The sequence below is a fragment of the Pseudophryne corroboree genome, chromosome 9 (assembly GCF_028390025.1).
Source record: "Pseudophryne corroboree isolate aPseCor3 chromosome 9, aPseCor3.hap2, whole genome shotgun sequence".
Lineage (NCBI taxonomy): Eukaryota > Metazoa > Chordata > Amphibia > Anura > Myobatrachidae > Pseudophryne > Pseudophryne corroboree.
In genome coordinates, this window is record NC_086452.1 from 22,881,638 (window position 1) to 22,905,928 (window position 24,291).

General features: G+C 49.4%; 1 protein-coding gene across 2 annotated transcripts in view; it reads right to left on the bottom strand.

Annotated features, from left to right (window-relative positions):
* Positions 1-221: 221 nt before the first annotated feature.
* The window catches only part of ACADM (acyl-CoA dehydrogenase medium chain), a 70,538-nt gene continuing 46,468 nt past the window's right edge, over positions 222-24,291 (bottom strand). For both annotated transcript variants that reach the window (XM_063939060.1, XM_063939059.1), the window contains 2 exons: positions 8,764-9,012; positions 222-626 (listed from right to left, as the gene is read on the bottom strand). In XM_063939060.1, the coding sequence (XP_063795130.1) occupies positions 555-626; positions 8,764-9,012 (321 nt within the window). In that variant the 3' untranslated portion in view covers positions 222-554. The remainder of the gene's footprint in view (positions 627-8,763; positions 9,013-24,291) is intronic.

Consider the following 24,291-nt stretch of genomic DNA (forward strand, 5'->3'; position numbering starts at 1 on the left):
ACAGCTAAATATAATATATATTTATATGAAATGTTATTGCACTACCCTTTAAAATGGGCAGCTGATATTAGTTCATGTATGCAAAGTCCAGTCGAAACCAAGGATGAGTATCTCTGAATTATTGCCCCGGCCTCCGTTTCCAGAATCTGCCGTTAAAACAGCCCCTGAACATGCAACCATAACATATGTGCTGTCCGCCGCATGAACAAGCTTGGAACATAAACAGTCTAAATTGTTTAATGTTAGATTAGAATTTGTTTTATGGATTAACACTCCATTCCCATTCCCTGATGTACAGAGATCTCACAACAAGTGACTAGTAACAGGTCTTGTGGATATTGCATAGTTATAGAAACGTAAAAATGCAACACAATTAGGAACATTATAAAAGCGTCTCTTTGCAGGTGATTATACAGCAATACATTCCGGTGCTTATAAAAGCTCAGATTAGAGGTCGATTTCCTGCAGTCCATGGACAACGTAGATTAAATGTGTAATTAAGGCCAGCACTACGCAGAACAGTTCTCAGAGGTAGAATGGGGGTGAGGATTTTGTTACGCTTTGTATCTGTTAAAATGCTCACGGGCCACAATCAGTCTTTGGATTTGCGCGGTCCCTTCGTAGATCTGGAAATAAAACATGACAGTCTTTAGGATTTTGCACTGATTTTCTCTGCTATAATGTGGTTTGTGGAAATACGGTTACACATCTGGGAATCGGGGACTGAAGGTCTGTCTGTGAAGTGTTTGTAGAGGTTTACATTTATAGCGTCTTTCCTTTTGTAAGAAATATCTACAGTGTGGTAATGATGTCTGAAACGCCTGTACTAGGATGTCGCGACGGAGCAGAGTTTTAAACATTTACAGCTGCTGAACTTTTTGGGTTCTCTCAAACTGGGCGTTCTATGGATGAGACACATTTCTCCAGAATTATCCAACACTAAGAAAATAAGATTTTACTTACCGATAAATCTATTTCTCGTAGTCCGTAGTGGATGCTGGGACTCCGTAAGGACCATGGGGATATAGCGGCTCCGCAGGAGACAGGGCACAATAATAAAAGCTTTAGGATCAGGTGGTGTGCACTGGCTCCTCCCCCTATGACCCTCCTCCAAGCCTCAGTTAGGATACTGTGCCCAGACGAGCGTGCATAATAAGGAAGGATATTGAAACCCGGGTAAGACTCATACCAGCCACACCAATCACACCGTACAACCTGTGATCTGAACCCAGTTAACAGTATGATAACAACGAAGGAGCCTCTGAAAAGACGGCTCACAACAAGAATAACCCGATTTTTGTAACAATAACTATGTACAAGTATTGCAGACAATCCGCACTTGGGATGGGCGCCCAGCATCCACTACGGACTACGAGAAATAGATTTATCGGTAAGTAAAATCTTATTTTCTCTGACGTCCTAGTGGATGCTGGGACTCCGTAAGGACCATGGGGATTATACCAAAGCTCCCAAACGGGCGGGAGAGTGCGGATGACCCTGCAGCACCGAATGAGAGAACTCCATGTCCTCCTCAGCCAGGGTATCAAATTTGTAGAATTTAGCAAACGTGTTTGCCCCTGACCAAGTAACTGCTCGGCAAAGTTGTAAAGCCGAGACCCCTCGGGCAGTCGCCCAAGATGAGCCCCCTTCCTTTTGGAATGGGCTTTTACAGATTTTGGCTGTGGCAGGCCTGCCACAGAATGTGTAAACTGAATTGTATTACAAATCCAGCGAGCAATCGTCTGCTTAGAAGCAGGAGCACCCATCTTGTTGGGTGCATACAGGCTAAACAGCGAGTCAGATTTTCTGACTCCAGCCGTCCTGGAAACATATTTTTCAGGGCCCTTACAACGTCAAGTAACTTGGAGTCCTCCAAGTCCCTAGTACCCGCAGGTACCACAATAGGTTGGTTCATGTGAAAAACAGAAAACACCTTAAGGAGAAATTGAGGACGAGTCCTCAATTCTGCCCTGTCAGAATGAAAAATTAAGTAAGGGCTTTATATATGATAAAGCCGCCAATTCTGACACACGCCTGGCTGAAGCCAGGGCTAATAGCATCGTCACCTTCCATGTGAGATATTTTAAGTCCACAGTGGTGAGTGGTTCAAACCAATGTGACTTTAGGAAACTCAAAACAACATTGAGATCCCAAGGTGCCACTGGGGCACAAAAGGAGGCTGTATATGCAGTACCCCTTTTACAAACATCTGAACGTCAGGCACTAAAGCCAGTTCTTTCTGGAAGAAATTCGACAGGGCCGAAATTTGAACCTTAATGGACCCTAATTTTAGGCCCATAGACAGTCCTGTTTTCAGGAAATGTAGGAAACGACCCAGTTGGAATTCCTCTGTAGGGGCCTTCTTGGCCTCACACCACGCAACATATCTTCGCCAAATGCGGTGAAAATGTTTTGCGGTTACATCCTTCCTGTCTTCGACCAGGGTAGGGATGACTTCATCTGGAATGCCCTTTCAGGATCCGGCGTTCAACCGCCATGCCGTCAAACGCGGCCGCGGTAAGTCTTGGAACAGACAAGGCCCCTGCTGGAGCAGGTCCTTTCTTAAAGGTAGAGGCCACGGGTCTTCCGTGAACATCTCTTGAAGTTTCGGGTACCAAGTCCTTCTTGGCCAATCCGGAACCACGAGTATCGTTCTTACTCATCTCCCTCTTATGATTCTCAGTACTTTTGGTATGAGAGGCATAGGAGGGAACACATACTCTGACTGGTACACCCACAGTGTTACCAGAGCGTCCACCGCTATTGCCTGAGGGTCCCTTGACCTGGCGCAATATCTGTCTAGTTTTTGTTCAGGCGGGACGCCATCATGTCCACCTTTGGTTTTTCCCAACGGTTTACAATCATGTGGAAGACTTCCCGATGAAGTCCCCACTCTCCCGGGTGGAGGTCATGCCTGCTGAGGAAGTCTGCTTCCCAGTTTTCCACTCCCGGAATGAACACTGCTGAGAGTGTTATCACATGATTTTTCGCCGAGCGAAGAATCCTTGCAATTTCTGCCATTTCCCTCCTGCTTCTTGTGCCGCCCTGTCTGTTTACGTGGGCGACTGCCGTGATGTTGTCCCACTGGATCAATACCGGCTGACCTTGAAGCAGAGGTCTTGCTAAGCTTAGAGCATTGTAAATTGCCCTTAGCTCCAGTATATTTATGTGGAGAGAAGTCTCCAGACTTGATCACACTCTCTGGAAATTTTTTCCTTGTGTGACTGCTCCCCAGCCACTCAGGCTGGCATCCGTGGTCACCAGGACCCAGTCCTGAATGCCGAATCTGCGGCCCTTTCATAGATGAGCACTCTGCAGCCACCGCAGAAGAAACACCCTTGTCCTTGGAGACAGGGTTATCCGCTGATGCATCTGAAGATGCGATCCGGACCATTTTTCCAGCAGATCCCACGGAAAGGTTCTTGCGTGAAATCTACCGAATGGGATCGCTTTGTAAGAAACCACCACTTTTCACAGGATCCTTGTGCAATGATGCACTGATACTTTTCCTGGTTTTAGGAGGTTCCTGACTAGCTCGGATAACTTCCTGGCTTTCTTCTCCGGGAGAAAACATCCTTTTCTGGACTGTGTCCAGAATCATCCCTAGGAACAGTAGACGTGTCGTCGGAAAAAACTGCGATTTTGGAATATTTAGAATCCACTCGTGCTGTCGTAGAACTACTTAAGATAGTGCTACTCCGACCTCCAACTGTTCTCTGGACCTTGCCCTTATCAGGAAAGCGTCCATATTTCTTTTAAGAAGAATCATCATTTCGGCCATTACCTTGGTAAAGACCCGGGGTGCCGTGGACAATCCAAACGGCAGCGTCTGAACTGATAGTGACAGTTCTGTACCATGAACCTGAGGTACCCTTGGTGAGAAGGGCAAATTTGGACATGTAGGTAAGCGTCCCTGATATCCAGTGACACCATATCGTCCCCTTCTTCCTGGTTCGCTATCACTGCTCTGAGTGACTCCATCTTGATTTGAACGCTTGTATGTAAGTGTTCAAATATTTCAGATCTCACCGAGCCGTCTGGCTTCAGTACCACAATATAGTGTGGAATAATACCCCTTCCCTTGTTGTAGAAGGGGTACTTTGATTATCACCTGCTGGGAATACAGCCTGTGAATTGTTCCCAATACTGCCTCCCTGTCGGAGGGAGACGTTGGTAAAGCAGACTTCAGGAACTTGTGAGGGGGAGACGTCTCGAATTTCCAATGTACACCTGGGATACTACGTGTAGGATCCAGGAGTCCACTTGTGAGTGAGCCCACTGCGTGCTGAAACTCTTGAGATGACCCCCTACCGCACCTGAGTCCGCTTGTACGGCCCCAGCGTCATGCTGCGGACTTGGCAGAAGCTGTGGAGGGCTTCTGTTCCTGGGAATGGGCTGCCTGCTGCAGTCTTCTTCCCTTTCCTCTACCCTGGGCAGATATGACTGGCCCTTTTGCCCGCCTGCCCTTATGGGAACGAAAGGACTGAGACTGAAAAGACTGTGTCCTTTTCTGCTGAGATGTGACTTGGGGTAACAAAAGGTGGATTTTTCAGCTGTTGCCATGGCCACCAGGTCCGATGGACCGCCCCTTTATACGGCAATACTTCCATGTGCCGTCTGGAATCTGCATCACCTGACCACTGTCGTGTCTTCGTCTGGCAGATATGGACATCACATTTACTCTTGATGCCAGAATGCAAATATCCCTCTGCGCATCTCGCATATATAGAAATGCATCCTTAAAATGCTCTATAGTAAATAAAATCTTGTCCCTGTCAAGGGTATCAATATTTTCAGTCAGGAAATCCGACCAAGCCCCCTCAGCGCTGCACATCCAGACTGAGGCGATTGCTTGTCGTAGTATAACACCAGTATGTGTGTATATACTTTTAGGATATTTTTCAGCTTCCTATCAGCTGGCTCCTTGAGGGCTGCCGTATCTGGAGACGGTAACGCCACTTGTTTTTATAAGCGTGTGAGCGCCTTATCCACCCTAAGGTGTGTTTCCCAACTCGCCCTAACTTCTGGCGGGAAAAGGTACACCGCCAATAATTTTCTATCGGAGGAAACCCACGTATCATCGCACACTTCATTTAATTTATCTGATTCAGGAAAAACTACAAGTAGTTTATTCACACCCTACATAATACCCTTATTTGTGGTACTTGTAGTATCAGAAATATGTAACACCTCCTTCATTGCCCTTAACATGTAACGTGTGGCCCTAAAGGAAAATACGTTTGTTTCTTCACCGTCGACACTGGAGTCAGTGTCCGTGTCTGTGTCTACCGACTGAGGTAAATGGGCGTTTTTACAAGCCCCTGACGGTGTCTGAGACGCCTGGACAGGTACTAATTTGTTTGCCGGCCGTCTCATGTCGTCAACCGACCTTGCAGCGTGTTGACATTATCACGTAATTCCTAAATAAGCCATCCATTCCAGTGTCGACTCCCTAGAGAGTGACATCACCAATACAGGCAATTTGCTCCGCCTCCTCACCAACATCGTCCTCCTACATGTCGACACACACGTACCGACACACAGCACACACACAGGGAATGCTCTGATAGAGGACAGGACCCCACTAGCCCTTTGGGGAGACAGAGGGAGAGTTTGCCAGCACACACCAAAAACGCTATAATTATACAGGGACAACCCCTTATACAAGTGTTTTCCCTTATAGCATTTTTATATATGTAATCATATCGCCAAATAAGTGCCCCCCCTCTCTGTTTTAGCCCTGTTTCTGTAGTGCAGTGCAGGGGAGGGGAGAGCCTGGGAGCCTTCCTCACTGCAGAGCTGAGCAGGAAAATGGCGCCGTGTGCTGAGGAGAATAGGCCCCGCCCCCTTTTCGGCGGGCTCTTCTCCCGGAGTTTGTGAGATCTGGCAGGGGTTAAATACATCCATATAGCCTCAAGGGCTATATGTGATGTATTTTAGCCATAAAAAGGTATTATACATTGCTGCCCGGGGCGCCCCCCCCAGCGCCCTGCACCCTCAGTGACAGTTGGTGACTGTTGGTGAAGTGTGCCGACAACAATGGCGCACAGCTGCAGTGCTGTGCGCTACCTTATGAAGACTGAAAGTCTTCTGCCGCCTGTTTCTGGACCTCTGGACCTCTTCAACTTCGGCATCTGCAAGGGGGGTCGGCGGCACGGCTCCGGGACCGGACTCCATGGCTGGGCCTGTGTTCGATCCCTCTGGAGCTAATGGTGTCCAGTAGCCTAAGAAGCAAATCCATCCTGCACGCAGGTGAGTTTACTTCTCTCCCCTAAGTCCCTCGTAGCAGTGAGCCTGTTGCCAGCAGGACTCACTGAAAATAAAAAACCTAACTTAAACTTTTATTCTAAGCAGCTCAGGAGAGCCACCTAGATTGCACCCTTCTCGTCGGGCACAAAAATCTAACTAACTGAGGCTTGGAGGAGGGTCATAGGGGGAGGAGCCAGTGCACACCACCTGATCCTAAAGCTTTTATTATTGTGCCCTGTCTCCTGCGGAGCCGCTATATCCCCATGGTCCTTACGGAGTCCCAGCATCCACTAGGACGTCAGAGAAATTAGAAGTACGTGAAAGATTTGATATTTTATTTAAACTGAGAATAACTAATGTGCTGGACTAAAATGATCTGCTGCAATGTAAATATACAGGTGACCCCATTCTTCCTGAGCTGAAGGATGGGGTCACCTGTATGCCGGGATCCTGAAGAGTAAAAGACAGGCTTGAGTGTGGGCTGTTTTACCCTCTCTCCCACCGCTACCCTAGCCTCCCCTCTTACTGCCTGAACCTAACCACCCCTCCTGGAGGTGCCTAAACCTAATCCCCTCATCTCCGTTGCCTAAACCAAACCTTCCCTCACCCCAAGTCGGACTCCAGGGCCTTTCTAAGCCTTCTTCTTGGTACCGGAGCGCACTGCTGCTACTTATAGTTACAGAGCCGCACAGCTGTTTTCACCTACTCAGAGCTCTGACAGCAGAGAGAGATTGTAGCGAGACCCGGTCACCTGACACCGTCACACCAGCTTATGGCTGCAGCTGTAAGCCGGTACACGGCCCTGTATCCCAGTCACTAGTGCTAGGTTCATGACATGCATTTCAGCCTCCCAGCAGCAGCCGCACCCCAGTGATTGTCTGCCTGTCTTCACTTGCAGCCCGCAGCTCATCTCGTTTTGATTTGCGCTACTACCCATCAACTGCAACCAGCTCCTCTCGCTTCCCTTTCCGGTATAGGCAGTCCCTTCAGTATACAACCAGTGCGCCAGTTGTGTTACACACTGAGCCTACGCAGGCTTTCTTGCATTCCGCCCCGCACACTTTGATAATCGGCGGCATGAGGAGCTCTCCATGTTCCTGACGCAGCGGGAACTGTCCCATGTTCCTGGTGGCTCTATGAGGGAGGGGATCCTGGGGTCCTTCTGAACTGTCCCATGTTCCTGGTGGCCCTATGAGGGAGGAGGTCCTGGGGCGCCTCTGAGCTGACCCAGTGGAATCTGTCCCATGTTCCTGGTGGCTCTATAAGGGAGGGGATCCTGGGGTCCTTCTGAACTGTCCCATGTTCCTGGTGGCCCTATGAGGGAGGGGGTCCTGGGGCGCCTCTGAGCTGACCCAGTGGAATCTGTCCCATGTTCCTGGTGGCTCTATGAGGGAGGGGATCCTGGGGTCCTTCTGAACTGTCCCATGTTCCTGGTGGCCCTATGAGGGAGGAGGTCCTGGGGCGCCTCTGAGCTGACCCAGTGGAATCTGTCCCATGTTCCTGGTGGCTCTATGAGGGAGGGGATCCTGGGGTCCTTCTGAACTGTCCCATGTTCCTGGTGGCCCTATGAGGGAGGGGGTCCTGGGGCGCCTCTGAGCTGACCCAGTGGAATCTGTCCCATGTTCCTGGTGGCTCTATGAGGGAGGGGATCCTGGGGTCCTTCTGAACTGTCCCATGTTCCTGGTGGCCCTATGAGGGAGGGGGTCCTGGGGCGCCTCTGAGCTGACCCAGTGGAATCTGTCCCATGTTCCTTGTGGCTCTATGAGGGAGGGGATCCTGGGGTCCTTCTGAACTGTCCCATGTTCCTGGTGGCCCTATGAGGGAGGAGGTCCTGGGGCGCCTCTGAGCTGACCCAGTGGAATCTGTCCCATGTTCCTGGTAACTATGAGGGAGGGGATCCTGGGGTCCTTCTGAACTGTCCCATGTTCCTGGTGGCCCTATGAGGGAGGAGGTCCTGGGGCGCCTCTGGGCTGACCCAGTGGAATCTGTCCCATGTTCCTGGTGGCTCTATGAGGGAGGGGGTCCTGGGGCGCCTCTGAGCTGACCCAGCAGGAACTGTCCCATGTTGCCAGTGGCCCAATCCACCCACCAGGCCCCAAGTCTGCACAGGTTTAAGGAAGGACAGTGGGGAGCGGGCGCTGTGGGTGATGCTGGGGTAAGTCACCAGCTGTATTATGGAAGGAGTACATCCAGTGGCTGAGTGACCTCTGTGGCTCTAAGTGCTGTGCAGTAGTATTATTATAAAGTATATACATTTCTTGTTCATCCACTAGGGGCCACTGGAGTGCAGATACAATGGGGATATAGTAGGCAGTAACTGGGAGCTGGCACTTTAAATTTATAACCATGTGACTAGCTCCTCCCCTACTATGTCCCTCCTCCAACATAACAAATACAAGGCATTGTAATACATTACATAAGTTTCAGATGACCATGTACAATAGCGATAGGAGGGTACTTCCATCTCTACAAATCTCTGCATAAAGTTGATCTATATTCAGCGTCCCCGCTCACCTGATAGATTTTAGCATCTCTCATCAGCTTTTCTACCGGGTAATCGCTGTTAAATCCATTTCCTCCAAACACCTGGACAGCGTCCGAAGCCACCTGGTTAGCAATGTCTCCTGCGAACGCCTTGGCGATGGAGGCGTAGTAGGTGTTTCTCCTGCCAGAGTCCACCTCCCAAGCAGCCCTCTGGTAGGCCAAACGTGCCAGCTCCACTTTCATGGCCATCTCGGCCAGCATGAAGGAGACGGCTTGGTGCTAGCCAGGATTGGATAAACGGGATACCGATTAGTGGTCAGCAAGATGCATTCATGTTTAACCAGACGTTTGCTGGCTTGTGTCCTTTTACAGATTACAACGGGTTTTTGGAAGAATAAAAAAATAAGAATTTACTCACCGGTAATTCTATTTCTCGTAGTCCGTAGTGGATGCTGGGGACTCCGTAAGGACCATGGGGAATAGCGGGCTCCGCAGGAGACTGGACACTCTAAAGAAAGATTTAGTACTATCTGGTGTGCACTGGCTCCTCCCTCTATGCCCCTCCTCCAGACCCCAGTTAAGGAAACTGTGCCCGGAAGAGCTGACAGTACAAGGAAAGGATTTTGGAATCCAGGGTAAGATTCATACCAGCCACACCAATCACACCGTATAACTTGTGATAAACTTACCCAGTTAACAGTATGAACAAAACAACAGAGCATCAACCAATGGATGCCAACATAACATAACCCTTTATTAAGCAATAACTATATACAAGTATTGCAGAAAGTCAGCACTTGGGACGGGCGCCCAGCATCCACTACGGACTACGAGAAATAGAATTACCGGTGAGTAAATTCTTATTTTCTCTAACGTCCTAGTGGATGCTGGGAACTCCGTAAGGACCATGGGGATTATACCAAAGCTCCCAAACGGGCGGGAGAGTGCGGATGACTGCAGCACCGAATGGGCAAACACCAGGTCCTCCTCAGCCAGGGTATCAAACTTGTAGAACTTTGCAAAAGTGTTTGAACCCGACCAAGTAGCAGCTCGACACAGCTGTAGTGCAGAGACCCCCCCGGGCAGCAGCCCAAGAAGAGCCCACCTTCCTAGTGGAATGGGCCTTGACCGATTTTGGTAACGGCAAGCCAGCCGTAGAATGCGCTTGCTGAATCGTGTTACAGATCCAGCGAGCAATAGTTCGCTTTGAAGCAGGAGCACCAATCTTGTTGGATGCATACAGGACAAACAGCGACTCCGTTTTCCTGACTCTAGCCGTTCTGGCCACGTAAATTTTCACAGCCCTGACTACATCAAGTAACTCGGAATCCTCCAAGTCACGAGTAGCCACAGGCACCACAATAGGTTGGTTCATATGAAAAAATGATACCACCTTTAGCAGAAATTGTGGACGGGTCCGCAATTCCGCTCTATCCATATGGAAAACCAGATAGGGGCTTTTACATTACAAAGCCGCCAATTCTGACACACGCCTAGCGGAGGCTAGGGCCAACAGCATGACCACTTTCCACGTGAGATATTTTAGCTCCACCGTCTTAAGTGGCTCAAACCAGTGGGATTTCAGGAAAGGCAATACCACGTTGAGATCCCAAGGTGTCACTGGTGGCACAAAAGGATGCTGAATATGCAGCACTCCCTTAACAAACATCTGAACCTCAGGCAGTGAAGCCAGTTCTTTTTGAAAGAAAATGGATAGGGCCAAAATCTGGACCTTTATGGACCCTAATTTTAGGCCCATAGTCACACCCGACTGTAGGAAGTGCACGAAACGACCCAGTTGAAATTCCTCTGTAGGGGCCTTCCTGGCCTCACACCAAGCAACATATTTTCACCATATACGGTGATAATGTTTTGCTGTCAAGTCTTTCCTAGCCTTTATCAGCGTAGGAATAACTGCTTCCGGAATGCCCTTTTCTGCTAGGATCCGGTGTTCAACCGCCATGCCGTCAAACGCAGCCGCGGTAAGTCTTGGAACAGACAGGGCCCTTGTTGTAACAGGTCCTGTCTGAGAGGCAGAGGCCACGGGTCCTCTGTGAGCATTTCTTGCAATTCCGGGTACCAAGTCCTTCTTGGCCAATCCGGAACAATGAGTATTGTCCTTACTTCTCTTTTTCTTACAATTCTCAGCACCTTTGGTATGAGAGGAAGAGGAGGAAACACATAGACCGACCCACGGTGTTACTAGTGCGTCCACAGCTATCGCCTGAGGGTCCCTTGACCTGGCGCAATATCTTTTTAGCTTTTTGTTGAGACGGGACGCCATCATGTCCACCAGTGGCAGTTCCCATCGATTTGCAATCTGCGTGAAGACTTCTTGACGAAGTCCCCACTCTCCCGGGTGGAGGTCGTGTCTGCTGAGGAACTCTGCTTCCCAGTTGTCCACTCCCGGAATGAACACTGCTGACAGTGCTAGTACGTGATTCTCCGCCCACCGAAGATTCCTGGTGGCTTCTGCCATTGCCACCCTGGCGGTTTACATGGGCCACTGCCGTGATGTTGTCTGACTGAATCAGCACTGGTTGGTTTCGAAGCAGAGGCTCCGCTTGACTCAGGGAGTTGTATATGGCCCTTAGTTCTAAGATATTGATGTGCAGACAAGTCTCCTGACTTGACCACAACCCTTGGAAGTTTCTTCCTTGAGTGACTGCCCCCCACCCTCGGAGGCTTGCATCCGTGGTCACCAGGACCCAGTCCTGTATGCCGAATCTGCGGCCCTCGAGGAGGTGAGCAACTTGTACTAACCACAGAAGAGACACCCAGGCCCTGGGGGACAGGGTGATCATCCGATGCATCTGAAGATGCGATCCGGACCACTTGTCCAGCAGATCCCACTGAAAGATCCTTGCATGGAACCTGCCGAAAGGAAAGGCTTCGTATGACGCCACCATCTTTCCCAGGACTCGCGTGCAGCGATGCACCGACACCTGTTTTGGCTTTAGGAGGTCTCTGACCAGAGTCACGAGCTCCTGAGCCTTCTCCTCCGGGAGAAACACCTTCTTCTGGTCTGTGTCCAGAATCATGCCCAGGAAGGGCAGACGCGTCGCAGGAATCAGCTGCGACTTTGGAATGTTCAGAATCCAGCCGTGCTGACGCAACACTTCCTGAGAGTGTGCTACACTGATCAGCAACTGCTCCCTGGACCTCGCCTTTATGAGGAGATCGTCCAAGTATGGGATAATTGTAACCCCTTGCTTCCGAAGGAGCACCATCATCTCCGCCATCACCTTGGTAAACACTCTCGGTGCCGTGGACAGGCCAAACGGCAACGTCTGGAATTGGTAATGACAGTCCCGTACCAAAAACCTGAGGTACTCCTGATGAGGCGGATAAATGGGGACATGCAAGTAAGCATCCTTGATGTCCAGAGACACCATAAAATCCCCTTCCTCCAGGCTTGCAATGACCGCCCTGAGCGATTCCATTTTGAACTTGAATTTCTTCAGATAAATGTTCAGGGATTTTAAATTTAAAATGGGTCTGACCGAACCGTCCGGTTTCGGTACCACAAACATAGTGGAATAGTATCCCCTTCCCCGTTGAAGTGGGGGGACCTCTACCACCACTTTCTGGAGAAAAAGTTTGTGAATTGCCTCCAACACTATCTCCCTTTCCATGGGAAAAGTTGGTAAGGCCGATTTTAGGTAACGGTGAGGGGGCATCACCTCGAATTCCAGCTTGTAACCCTGAGACACAATTTGTATAGCCCAAGGATCCACCTGTGAGCGAACCCACTGGTGGCTGAAATGTCGGAGACGCGCCCCCACAGCTCCTGGCTCCGCCTGTGGAGCCCCAGCGTCATGCGGTGGATTTAGTGGAAGCCGGGGAAGACTTTTGTTCCTGGGAACTAGCTGCATGGTGCAGCTTTTTTCCTCTACCCCTGCCTCTAGCAAGAAAGGACGCACCTCTGACCTTCTTGCTCCTCTGAGAACGAAAGGACTGCATTTGGTAATACGGTGCTTTCTTAGGTTGTGGAGGGACATAAGGCAAGAAATTTGACTTCCCAGCCGTAGCTGTGGAAACTAGGTCCGAGAGACCGTCCCCAAACAATTCCTCACCCTTATAAGGTAAAACCTCCATGTGTTTTTTAGAGGCGGTATCCCCTGTCCATTGCCGAGTCCATAAGACCCTTCTGGCAGAAATGGACATTGCATTAACTCTAGAGCCCAGCAGGCAAATGTCCCTCTGGGCATCCCGCATATATAGGACCGCGTCCTTGATATGTGCCAGGGTCAGTAGAACAGTGTCCCTTGTCCAGGGTATCTAACTCCTCAGACAGAGAATCCGTCCATGCAGCTACCGCACTACACATCCAGGCTGAAGCAATTGCTGGCCTCAGCAGTGTGCCAGAATGTGTATAAACCGACTTCAGGATAGCTTCCTGCTTTCTATCCGCAGGATCCTTTAGGGCGGCCGTATCCGGAGACGGCAGGGCCACCTTCTTAGACAAGCGTGTCAACGCCTTGTCTACCCTAGGGGAGGATTCCCAGCGTAACCTGTCCGTTGGCGGGAAAGGATACGCCATAAGTAATCTCTTGGAAACTATCACCTTCCTGTCAGGGGAATCCCACGCTTTTTCACATAATTCATTTAATTCATGTGAAGGGGGAAAAGTCACTTCATGCTTTTTCTCCCCATACATATAAATCCTCTTGTCAGGGACAGGATTTTCCTCAGAAATGTGTAATACATCTTTCATAGCTACCCATTATCATTTAACACCTTCCACATATCCATCCAATCAGGTGTCGGCACCGTCGGCGGCGACACCACACTCAGCTGCACTTGTTCTGCCTCCACGTATCCTTCCTCATCAAACATGTCGACACAGGCGTACCGACACACAGCACACACACAGGGAATGCTCTAACTGAGGACAGGACCCCACAAAGGCTTTTGGGGAGACAGAGAGAGAGTATGCCAGCACACACCCCAGCGCTATATAACCCAGGGATTACACTGTACCTTAGTGTTTACCCTGTAGCTGCTGTTAATATATATATACTGCGCCTTAATTTATGTGCCCCCCCCCTCTCTTTATTACCCTTTAATGCACCTGTATACTGCAGGGGAGAGCCTGGGGAGCGTCCTTCCAGCGGAGCTGTGAAGAGAAAATGGCGCTGGTGTGCTGAGGAAGAAGGCCCCGCCCCCTCAGCGGCGGGCTTCTGTCCTGCTTTAATGTGTAAAAAATGGCGGGGGCTCGGGCATATATACAGTCCCAGACTGTATATATGCCTCTTTTTGCCAAAAAGGTACTTAATTGCTGCCCAGGGCGCCCCCCCCTGCGCCCTGCACCCTACAGTGACCGGAGTGTGCGGTGTGCTGTGGGAGCAATGGCGCACAGCTGCAGTGCTGTGCTCTACCTTAAGTGAAGACAGGAGTCTTCAGCCGCCGATTTCGATGTCTTCATGCTTCTGCTGCTTCTGTTCTTCTGGCTCTGCGAGGGGGACGGCGGCGCGACTCCGGGAACGGACGATCAAGGTTAGGTACCTGTGTTCGATCCCTCTGTAGCTAATGGTGTCCAGTAGCCTAAGAAGCGCTACCTAGCTGCCGTGAGTAGGTTTGCTTCTCTCCCCTCAGTCCCTCGTAGCAGTGAGTCTGTTGCCAGCAGAAGCTCTCTGAAAACAAAAAAACCTAACAAAATACTTTCTTTTCTAGCAAGCTCAGGGGAGCCCACTAGGAGCACCCAGCTCGGCCGGGCACAGATTCTAACTGGGGTCTGGAGGAGGGGCATAGAGGGAGGAGCCAGTGCACACCAGATAGTACTAAATCTTTCTTTAGAGTGCCCAGTCTCCTGCGGAGCCTGCTATTCCCCATGGTCCTTACGGAGTCCCCAGCATCCACTAGGACGTTAGAGAAAACGGCATGAAGATGAAGAAGCCATTGCTTTATTCTAACGTTTGTTTGGGGCTGTGGGTTAGCTCAGTCTCCAAGACATGCGGATCCCTTGCATCACTATAAATGCTACTTCTCTCCAGCTATGGGAAAACAATCCATTCCTAGCACAATCATCAGAGAAAAGGCTGTAATGTCACGTAAAACTAATATTCCTCCTGTCTCATTCTGCAATCAGGGGACACGGATGGTGGCATGTCCCAAAGCCACACAGAAACAGGGATTTATAAGATGCATAAGGCAAAATGGCCACATGGAGCTCTGCAGGGAATGCAGCTATGTAGGACAGTATACTCCTAGGTGGTAGGCTCTAGTCAGGGGGTACCCCGTTTGTAGTGCACTGATTATACACACCAGCAAAGTGAACCCTCTAAAACTTCAGCTTGCCTGCTGTCTGTGAGACTATCACACCTGTACCTAAGCAGGTAGCAGCTGTGATACATTAACATCTGTATTATTTTCATATCCCTGTAAGGGGTCTATTCATGAAGCAGTGAAAAAAGAGTGGAGAAGTGAGCCAGTGGAGAAGTTGCCCATGGCAACCAATCAGCATTGAAGTAACATTTATAATTTGCATACTATACAATCGTACGGAGCACCTGATTGGTTGTCATAGGCAGTTTCTCCACAGGCCCACTTCTCCACTCTTATCACTGCTTCATGAATAGACCCCCAAATCATTAATTGGGATGGTCAAAATAGAATATATTATTTATCCGATTTTATTCTTGGACCATATTAAACAGCAGGGGTAGCCAACCAGCCTTTGTGGAATAACACGTCCCAGCATGCCCTGCCACAGCGTTAAACGGATCGAACAGCAAAACTGTAGCAAGGCATGCTGGGAGATGTAGTTCGACAGCAGCTGGAGTGCCACAGGTTGCTTACCCGTTACACAGTATTTGCTGAATGATCTGACTGACAGCATTTAAAGAGAAACAAACTATATGGAGTTTATCTTTTAGGACAGAGGGTCCCAAATGCGCTCCTCAAGGCACCCCAACAGTCCAGGGTTAAACCACTTGCCTGGTGCAGTCAGAAAGCCCACTGTGTGGCTGCAGCAAGAGAATCTACCGCATCTTCCACTCTCAGAGGGACCTCCCGGCCCCGCTGCCTCCTGCTTCCCTTCCCTCTGTGCTGCCGATTACTGCTGACCACTCAGCACAGCAAGACCACCCACCCGGAGCTGCCACCCGGAAAATGTAGATTACCACCCCCTGTGTTCACCTGGCGGCTGCTCAGATAAGCAGACGCTGGGGAAATCAAAGTGGCGATGGTGATGTTCCAATGTTTGAAAGGAAAAAACAAAAACCCTATATTGTACAAACGTAAAAGAAAATCAAGTGTGTGTGTGTATGTATATATATTATATATATATATATATATATATATATATATATATAAAATAAGATTTTACTTACCGGTAAATCTATTTCTCGTAGTCCGTAGAGGATGCTGGGGACTCCGTAAGGACCATGGGGATAGACGGGCTCCGCAGGAGACATGGGCACTTTAAGAAAGAATTTAGTTCCTGGTGTGCACTGGCTCCTCCCTCTATGACCCTCCTCCAGACCTCAGTTAGAGAAACTGTGCCCAGAGGAGACTGACAGTACAAGGAAAGGATTTTGGTAATCCAGGGCAAGATTCATACCAGCCACACCAATCACACCGTATAACTTTTGATATATACGACCCAGTTAACAGTATGACAAATAACATAGCATCAGTTCATGCCCGATGCAACAATAACGTAACCCTTATTGAAGCAATAACTATATACACGTATTGCAGAAGAAGTCCGCACTTGGGACGGGCGCCCAGCATCCTCTACGGACTACGAGAAATAGATTTACCGGTAAGTAAAATCTTATTTTCTCTAACGTCCTAGAGGATGCTGGGGACTCCGTAAGGACCATGGGGATCATACCAAAGCTCCCAAACGGGCGGGAGAGTGCGGATGACTCTGCAGCACCGATTGAGCAAACACAAGGTCCTCCTCAGCCAGGGTATCAAACTTATAGAACTTTGCAAAAGTGTTTGAACCCGACCAAGTAGCAGCTCGACACAGCTGTAGTGCAGAGACCCCCCCGGGCAGCGGCCCAAGAAGAGCCCACCTTCCTAGTGGAATGGGCCTTGACCGATTTTGGTAACGGCAAGCCAGCCGTAGAATGCGCTTGCTGAATCGTGTTACAGAACCAGCGAGCAATAGTTTGCTTTGAAGCAGGAGCACCAATCTTGTTGGATGCATACAGGACAAACAGCGACTCCGTTTTCCTGACTCTAGCCGTTCTGGCCACGTAAATTTTCAAAGCCCTGACTACATCAAGTAACTCGGAATCCTCCAAGTCACGTGTAGCCACAGGCACCACAATAGGTTGGTTCATATGAAAAAATGATACCACCTTTGGCAGAAATTGTGGACGGGTCCGCAATTCCGCTCTATCCATATGGAAAACCAGATAGGGGCTTTTATGTGACAAAGCCGCTAATTCTGACACACGCCTAGCCGAAGCCAAGGCTAATAACATGACCACCTTCCACGTGAGATATTTTAACTCCACCGTTTTAAGTGGTTCAAACCAGTGTGACTTTAGGAAACTTAACACCACGTTAAGATCCCAAGGTGCCACCGGAGGCACAAAAGGAGGCTAAATATGCAACACTCCTTTTACAAACGTCTGAACTACTGGTAGAGAAGCAAACTCTTTTTGAAAGAAAATGGATAGGGCCGAAATCTGGACCTTAATGGAGCCTAATTTTAGGCCCAAATTCACTACGGACTGTAGGAAGTGAAGAAAACGGCCCAGCTGGAATTCTTCCGTAGGAGCATTCCTGGCCTCACACCAAGAAACATATTTTCGCCATATACGGTGATAATGTTTAGATGTCACGTCCTTCCTAGCCTTTATCAGCGTAGGAATGACCTCATCCGGAATGCCTTTCTCTGCTAGGATCCGGCGTTCAACCGCCATGCTGTCAAACGCAGCCGCGGTAAGTCTTGGAACAGACAGGGCCCCTGTTGCAACAGGTCCTGTCTTAGAGGAAGAGGCCACGGGTCTTCTGTGAGCATTTCTTGCAGCTCTGGATACCAAGTCCTTCGTGGCCAATCTGGAACAATGAGGATTGTTCTCACTCCTTTTTTTATTATTATCCTTAGCACCTTGGGTATGAGAGGAAGAGGAGGAAATACATAGACCGACTGGAACACCCACGGTGTCACCAGGGCGTCTACAGCTACTCCCTGCGGGTCTCTTGACCTGGCGCAATACCTCTGTAGCTTATTGTTGAGGCGGGATGCCATCATGTCCACCTGTGGCAGTGCCCACCGACTTGTAATCTGTGCGAAGACTTCGTGATGAAGTCCCCACTCTCTCGGGTGTAGGTCGTGTCTGATGAGGAAGTCTGCTTCCCAGTTGTCCACTCCCAGAATGAACACTGCTGACAGTGCGCTTACATGATTCCCCGCAGCGAAGAATTCTGGCGGCTTCCGCCATCGCCGCTCTGCTCCTTGTGCCGCCTTGGCGGTAAACATGAGCGGTGATGTTGTCTGACTGGATCAGAACCGGTTGGTCGCGAAGCAAGGTCTCCGCTTGACGCAGGGCATTGTATATGGCCCTTAGCTCCAGGATGTTGATGTGAAGACAAGTCTCTTGACTTGACCAAAGACCCTGGAAATTTCTTCCCTGTGTGACTGCTCCCCAACCTCGGAGGCTTGCGTCCGTGGTCACCAGGACCCAGTCCTGAATGCCGAATCTGCGGCCCTCGAGAAGGTGAGCACTCTGCAGCCACCACAGAAGTGACACCCTGGCCCTGGGGGACAGGGTGATCAACCGATGCATCTGAAGATGTGACCCGGACCACTTGACCAGTAAGTCCCATTGGAAAGTCCTCGCATGGAACCTGCCGAAGGGAATGGCTTCGTATGATGCCACCATCTTTCCCAGGACTCGAGTGCAGTGATGCACTGACACCTGTTTTGGTTTCAATAGGTTCCTGACCAGGGTCATGAGTTCCCGGGCTTTTTCTATCGGGAGATAAACCCTTTTCTGGTCTGTGTCCAGAATCATGCCCAAGAAAGGCAGACGAGTCGTAAGAACCAACTGCGACTTTGGAATATTGAGAATCCAGCCGTGTTGCCGTAACACTTCCAGTGAAAGGGATACGCTGTTCAGCAACTGCTCTCTTGATCTCGCTTTTATGAGGAGATCGTCCAAGTACGGGATAATTGTGACACCTTGCTTCCGCAGGAGCACCATCATTTCCGCCATTACCTTGGTGAAGATTCTCGGGGCCGTGGAGAGACCAAACGGCAACGTCCGAAATTGGTAATGACAATCCTGTACCGCAAATCTGAGGTACGCCTGATGAGGTGGATAAATGGGGACATGAAGGTATGCATCCTTTATGTCCAGAGACACCATAAAATCCCCCCGTTCCAGGCTTGCGATGACCGCTCTCAGCGATTCCATCTTGAACTTGAACCTTTTCAGGTATATGTTCAGGGATTTTAAATTCAATATGGGTCTCACCGAACCGTCCGGTTTAGGGACTACAAACATGGTCGAATAATAACCCCTTCCCTGTTGAAGGAGGGGAACCTTGACCACCACCTGTTGAAGATACAATTTTTGTATTGCATTTAACACTATTTTCCTCTCTTGGGGGGAAGCTGGTAGGGCCGATTTGAAATAACTTTGAGGAGGCATCTCTTCGGATTCCAGTTTGTAACCCTGAGACACAATTTCTATTGCCCAGGGATCCACCTGGGAGTGAACCCACATGTGGCTGAAATTTCGAAGACGTGCCCCCACCGGGCCTAGCTCCGCCCGTGGAGCCCCAGCGTCATGCGGTGGATTTTGTAGAGGCCGGGGAGGACTTCTGTTCCTGGGAACTAGCTGTGTTGTGCAGCTTCTTTCCTCTGCCCCTACCTCTGGCAAGAAAGGACGCACCTCGGACTTTTTTGTTTCTTTGTGATCGAAAGGACTGCATTTGATAATGCGGTGCTCTCTTAGGCTGTGAGGGAATAATAAGAATTTACTTACCGATAATTCTATTTCTCGGAGTCCGTAGTGGATGCTGGGGTTCCTGAAAGGACCATGGGGAATAGCGGCTCCGCAGGAGACAGGGCACAAAAAAGTAAAGCTTTACTAGGTCAGGTGGTGTGCACTGGCTCCTCCCCCTATGACCCTCCTCCAGACTCCAGTTAGGTACTGTGCCCGGACGAGCATACACAATAAGGGAGGCATTTTGAATCCCGGGTAAGACTCATACCAGCCACACCAATCACACCGTACAACTTGTGATCTAAACCCAGTTAACAGTATGACAACAGAAAGGGCCTCTTAAAGATGGCTCCTTAACAATAACCCGAATTAGTTAACAATAACTATGTACAAGTATTGCAGATAATCCGCACTTGGGATGGGCGCCCAGCATCCACTACGGACTCCGAGAAATAGAATTATCGGTAAGTAAATTCTTATTTTCTCTATCGTCCTAAGTGGATGCTGGGGTTCCTGAAAGGACCATGGGGATTATACCAAAGCTCCCAAACGGGCGGGAGAGTGCGGATGACTCTGCAGCACCGAATGAGAGAACTCCAGGTCCTCCTTTGCCAGGGTATCAAATTTGTAAAATTTTACAAACGTGTTCTCCCCCGACCACGTAGCTGCTCGGCAGAGTTGTAATGCCGAGACCCCTCGGGCAGCCGCCCAAGATGAGCCCACCTTCCTTGTGGAGTGGGCTTTTACAGTTTTAGGCTGTGGCAGGCCTGCCACAGAATGTGCAAGTTGAATTGTGTTACAAATCCAACGAGCAATCGACTGCTTAGAAGCAGGTGCGCCCAACTTGTTGGGTGCATACAATATAAACAGCGAGTCAGATTTTCTGACTCCAGCCGTCCTTGCAATGTATATTTTTAAGGCTCTGACAACGTCCAACAACTTGGAGTCCTCCAAGTCGCTAGTGGCCGCAGGCACCACAATAGGTTGGTTCAGATGAAATGCTGATACCACTTTAGGGAGAAAATGCGGACGAGTCCGCAGTTCTGCCCTATCCGAATGGAAGATTAGATAAGGACTTTTATAAGATAAAGCCGCCAATTCAGATACTCTCCTGGCAGAGGCCAGGGCTAGTAACATAGTCACTTTCAATGTGAGATATTTCAAATCCACCTTTTTCAATGGTTCAAACCAATGGGATTTGAGGAAATCTAAAACTACATTTAGATCCCACGGTGCCACCGGAGGCACCACAGGAGGCTGTATATGCAGTACTCCCTTGACAAAAGTCTGGACCTCAGGGACAGAGGCCAATTCTTTTTGGAAGAATATTGACAGGGCCGAAATTTGAACCTTAATGGATCCCAATTTGAGACCCATAGATAATCCTGATTGCAGGAAATGTAGGAAACGACCCAGTTGGAATTCCTCCGTCGGAACCCTCCGATCCTCGCACCACGCTACATATTTTCGCCAAATGCGGTGATAATGTTTCACGGTGACTTCCTTCCGTGCCTTAATCAAGGTAGGAATGACTTCTTCTGGAATGCCTTTCCCTTTTAGGATCTGGCGTTCAACCGCCATGCCGTCAAACGCAGCCGCGGTAAGTCTTGAAAAAGACAGGGACCCTGCTGTAGCAGGTCCCTTCTCAGAGGTAGAGGCCACGGTTCGTCCGTGAGCATCTCTTGAAGTTCCGGATACCAAGTCCTTCTCGGCCAATCCGGAACCACTAGTATTGTTCTTACTCTTCTTTGCCGTATGATCTTCAATACCTTTGGTATGAGCGGCAGAGGAGGAAACACATACACTGACTGGTACACCCAAGGAGTTACCAGTGCGTCCACAGCTATTGCCTGTGGATCTCTTGACCTGGCGCAATATTTGTCCAGTTTCTTGTTGAGGCGAGACGCCATCATGTCTACAATTGGTCTTTCCCAACGGTCTATTAACATGTTGAAGACTTCTGGATGTAGACCCCACTCTCCCGGATGAAGATCGTGTCTGCTGAGGAAGTCTGCTTCCCAGTTGTCCACGCCCGGGATGAACACTGCTGACAGTGCTATCACGTGATTCTCCGCCCAGCGAAGAATCTTGGCAGCTTCTGCCATTGCACTCCTGCTTCTTGTGCCGCCCTGCCTGTTTACATGGGCGACCGCCGTGATGTTGTCCGACTGAATCAACACCGGCTTTCCTTGCAGGAGAAGTTCCGCCTGGCTTAGAGCATTGTAGATTGCTCTTAGTTCCAGAATGTTTATGTGAAGAGACTTTTCCAGACTCGTCCATACTCCCTGGAAGTTTCTTCCTTGTGTGACTGCTCCCCAGCCTCTCAGGCTGGCGTCCGTGGTCACCAGGATCCAATCCTGAATGCCGAATCTGCGGCCTTCTAATAGGTGAGCCTTCTGCAACCACCACAGAAGTGACACCCTTGTCTTTGGTGACAGGGTTATTCGCAGGTGCATCTGCAGATGCGACCCTGACCATTTGTCCAACAGATCCCTTTGGAATATTCTTGCATGGAATCTGCCGAATGGAATTGCTTCGTAAGAAGCCACCATTTTTCCCAGGACTCTTGTGCATTGATGTACTGACACTTTCCCTGGTTTTAGGAGGTTCCTGACCAGATCGGATAACTCCTTGGCTTTTTCCTCTGGAAGGAAAACCTTTTTCTGAACCGTGTCCAGAATCATTCCTAGGAACAGCAGACGAGTTGTCGGGATTAAATGGGATATTCAGAATCCACCCGTGTTGTCTTAGCACCTCTTGAGATAGTGCTAAAGCTGTCTCCAGCTGTTCTCTGGACCTTGCCCTTATTAGGAGATCGTCCAAGTATGGGATAACTAATACGCCTTTTCTTCGAAGAAGAATCATCATCTCGGCCATTACCTTGGTAAAGACCCGAGGCGCCGTGGACAATCCGAACGGCAGCGTCTGAAACTGATAGTGACAGTTTTGAACAATGAACCTGAGGTACCCCTGGTGTGCGGGGTAAATCGGAACGTGTAGATACGCATCCTTGATGTCCAAGGATACCATAAAGTCCCCTTCTTCCAGGTTCGCTATCACTGCTCTGAGTGACTCCATCTTGAACTTGAACTTTTTTATGTAGAGGTTCAAGGACTTCAGATTTAGAATAGGCCTTACCGAGCCATCCGGCTTCGGTACCACAAATAGAGTGGAATAATACCCCTTTCCTTGTTGTAATAGGGGTACTTTGACTATCACCTGCTGAGCGTACAGCTTGTGAATGGCTTCCAACACCCTCTCCCTTTCGGAAGAGACGGTTGGTAAGGCAGACTTCAGGAAACGATGAGGAGGATCCGTCTCTAATTCCAACCTGTACCCCTGAGATATTATCTGCAGGATCCAGGGGTCTACCTGCGAGTGAGCCCACTGCGCGCTGTAATTTTTGAGACGGCCCCCCACTGTCCCCGAGTCCGCTTGAGAGGCCCCAGCGTCATGCTGAGGTTTTTGCAGGAGCCGGGGAGGGCTTCTGTTCCTGGGAAGGAGCTGCCTGTTGGTGTCTCTTCCCTCTTCCTCTGCCTCGTGGCAGGTACGACAAGCCCTTTGCTCTCTTATTTTTGTAGGAGCGAAAAGGCTGCGGTTGAAAGGTCGGTGCCTTTCTCTGTTGGGGAGTGACTTGAGGTAAAAAAGTGGATTTCCCGGCAGTAGCCGTGGCCACCAAGTCTGATAGACCAACTCCAAATAACTCCTCCCCTTTATACGGCAAAACCTCCATGTGACGTTTTGAATCCGCATCGCCTGTCCACTGTCGTGTCCATAAGGCTCTTCTGGCTGAAATGGACATAGCACTCACCCGAGATGCCAGTGTGCAAATATCCCTCTGTGCATCACGCATATAGATAAATGCATCCTTTATTTGTTCTAACGACAGTAAAACATTGTCCCTATCTAGGGTATCAATATTTTCAATCAGGGATTCTGACCAAACTACTCCAGCACTGCACATCCAGGCAGTTGCTATAGCTGGTCGTAGTATAACACCTGCATGTGTGTATATATTCTTTTGAATAACTTCCATCTTTCTATCTGATGGATCCTTAAGTGCGGCCGTCTCAGGAGAGGGTAACGCCACTTGTTTGGATAAGCGTGTGAGCGCCTTGTCCACCTTAGGGGGTGTTTCCCAGCGCGCCCTAACCTCTGGCGGGAAAGGGTATAATGCCAATAACTTTTTTGAAATTATCAACTTTTTATCAGGAGCAACCCACGCTTCATCACACACGTCATTTAATTCTTCTGATTCAGGAAAAACTGTTTGTAGTTTTTTCACACCATACATAATACCCTGTTTTACGGTATCTGTAGTATCAGCTAAATGTAACGTCTCCTTCATTGCCAAAATCATATAACGTGTGGCCCTACTGGAAAATACGTTTGAATTTCTACCGTCGTCACTGGAATCAGTGCCCGTGTCTGGGTCTGTGTCGACCGACTGAGGCAAAGGGCGTTTTACAGCCCCTGACGGTGTTTGAGGCGCCTGGACAGGCATTAATTGATTGTCCGGCCGCCTCATGTCCTCAACTGACTGTTTAAGGGAAGATAAACCATCACGTAATTCCACAAATAAAGGCATCCATTCTGGTGTCGACCCCCTGGGGGGTGACATCTGCATATTTGGCAATTGCTC